Source organism: Cyprinodon variegatus, unplaced genomic scaffold, assembly GCF_000732505.1.
Source record: "Cyprinodon variegatus isolate N-32 unplaced genomic scaffold, C_variegatus-1.0 Scaffold453, whole genome shotgun sequence".
NCBI lineage: Eukaryota > Metazoa > Chordata > Actinopteri > Cyprinodontiformes > Cyprinodontidae > Cyprinodon > Cyprinodon variegatus.
This window is the reverse complement of record NW_015150906.1, coordinates 148455-150908: the sequence shown is the minus strand read 5'-3', so window position 1 is coordinate 150908 and position 2454 is coordinate 148455. Positions and strand designations below refer to the sequence as shown.

The following is a 2454-nucleotide window of genomic DNA, read 5'->3' as shown; positions in this document are numbered from 1 at the left end:
TGGGCTAAAAAAACACAGACTTACATGATTGATGGAGTCTTGAGCCACCGTCCTCCTCCTGGTTGGTTGGGAAACACGTCCTCCAGGAAGTAATACACATGACCGACAGCGATGCCTGTAAATAAAAAAAACAATCAAAGCAACCGTCATTCCTCCCATCCTAAGTTCTCCTCATCCTGGCAGCAGTTGGGAGTAAAACGGACCTAAAAGGTCGACGATGATGGAGTTTCCCAGCAGGAGTGAGAATCCCATCAGCACCCAGGGCAGGAAGGGAGCCTGGAAGTTAAGGAGGCCGAAGAAGTTCATGCGAACGTTTGGGTTCCTTCGGCTCCAGATGTAGACGAGCATGATGGTGAAGGCCTGGCCGAGGAAGACGAGGCTCACAAACATGCCGAAGATCTGTTCGACGTCTGGTGAAGGATTCACTCTCATTTACGGTATTTTTTAAGGTAAACTTTAGCCCCATTTACACCACTTTATTTAAACCGTGCCTAGATTGGTCCAAGCACAGTAACTGAGATAAATATTGAGTGTAAATGACACGCACAACTGAACCGGACCATGCAAGACACAACCAAACCGTGCTGACATGGTACTAGTTCATCAGTCGGGCTCAGTTCAGTTCTAGCTCAGTTTTCAGATAGCAAAGAGCGCATGAGCAAACCGCGTCATCTCCTTACAGTCAGCCTCCATAATCAGGAAATTTCAGACATTTATAAAAATTTGGGCTTCCCTACTGCGCCAACAATTTCCAGTAATGATTCTGCTTAGCAGTGTGATGAACCTGAACGTCTGTCCTTGTTTCCTGCGTCTGTAAGCCCGGATTAGACTATCGTTTGTCGTATCCACTTCCCCAAAGCCAAATCTGCTCAGTAAATTTACCAAAGGCTGCCGTCATAGCCTGACTCTGAACTTCTTGAACGTTATGGGCGCCACTAGGGGTGTAAATAATAATCGTTTTGTATCGATGCATCGATCCAACAGTCGACGATCCGATGCATCAACACGTCCGCAAGAGAATCGATTCATGTTTTTTTTTTTCCTCCGGTCTATTTTTATCCATTTGCTCCTGGGCGTAATTCTCCCTCCCGTGCTGCGGTGGCGCTAAACCTATTTTGCCCTCCTACCTCGCTTCCTGGTTATACTCTTACAGCAGTTTGTTGCAGTGAGCTTGACACAGACATTTTTAAATTATGCTCAATATTGAAGCGTGGTCTGTGCTACACGCTGTGGGTCTAGATACGGCCGAGGTGGCGAGAAAGTGGGGGCGAGTTTAGTCCGACGACGGAGGGACATGAGGGCCAAAAAGAGCGGAGATTCAGCTGGAAAAAGGGTCCCAGCATTCTCGCGCACCTCGCTCTTCTAGCGGGTCAAACTTCACGAGTTGTTTTTTGCAATTTCGGTCATAAAAACAAAACAAGCCGGCCTCCTGTCTGCGGCACTGTTTGCGGTCAGCTACAATTTGGGAGAGGAGCAGCGGAGCGTCTGTGGAGGGGGCGGGGCGTCTGGAGCCGAGGTATTGCATTGCACTCATTGCACTGATTTTGTGCAGTATTTATGCAGTATTTTTTTATGCAACTTTTCTACTTCTGTTATTTGCTGTTGTTTCTAAAAAAAAAAAAAAAAGCATGACGATATTACAGCTTTCATTGATTTATTTCAAACTTGAAACTTTGTTTAGTATGTAAGGTGTAAAAAAAAAAATTAAAAAAATTAAATTAACCGATTAATCGAATCGAATCGTGATGTATTCTTGAGTATCGAAAATAATCGAATCGTTGGGTCAGGAAATCGATACTGAATCGAATCGCCATGATGGATGTGATTTACACCCCTAGGCGCTGCCATGTTGATCTGACTGTTTCCATCTAGAGAGCAGTAGTACAGTAGATCGCCACTAGAAGGTGAGAACTGTGCTAGCGTGGTTTATAAATGTTTTTAAGGAACGGAGCTCGGCACGGTCTACTGATCCAAGCTCGGCACGGATCGGTTTTCATAGGGTAGTGTAAATGGGGCTTTTATCTCTGCAGGATCTATTTATTCCATTCAATTCTGTTTAATCTATAGCGCCAATTCACAACACATCTCATCTCAAGGCACTTTCCAGTGTACCAGATCATCCAGTCAGATTGATTCAAAGTTTTCTATCTAAGGAAAACACTAATCATGCTTGTTGCGACAGTGGAGAGGAAAAACTCCCTTTTAACAGGAAGAAACCTCCAGCAGAAATCTTTATTAAATTTAGATCTGAACCCTACTTTCTTCTCAACCTTAGTTCATCGTTTTCTTTCTCTTAAAAGCTCCTAAATGTGTGAAATCAGCGGTAAGGATACGGTCATGAGGAGGCCACCAAACAGGAACATGAAGACAAAGTCAGCCGTTCGGCCCCTGAAAGAGCCCTCCTCCAGCATCCGGCAGTATCTGTACCTGAAAACAGGCGGTTAAAGAAAAACG

At 44.7% G+C, this 2454-nt stretch overlaps 1 protein-coding gene across 1 annotated transcript; it reads right to left on the bottom strand.

The window, feature by feature from the left end:
• Window positions 1-2453, bottom strand: LOC107093934 (derlin-2). Its single transcript, XM_015389283.1, has 3 exons — window positions 2334-2453; window positions 204-399; window positions 1-115 (listed from the first exon to the last, which is right to left on the bottom strand). Exons 1-3 carry the CDS (start codon window positions 2409-2411, stop codon window positions 21-23), a joined length of 369 nt encoding a protein of 122 aa, XP_015244769.1. The 5' UTR covers window positions 2412-2453; the 3' UTR covers window positions 1-20.
• Window position 2454: the final 1 nt, after the last annotated feature.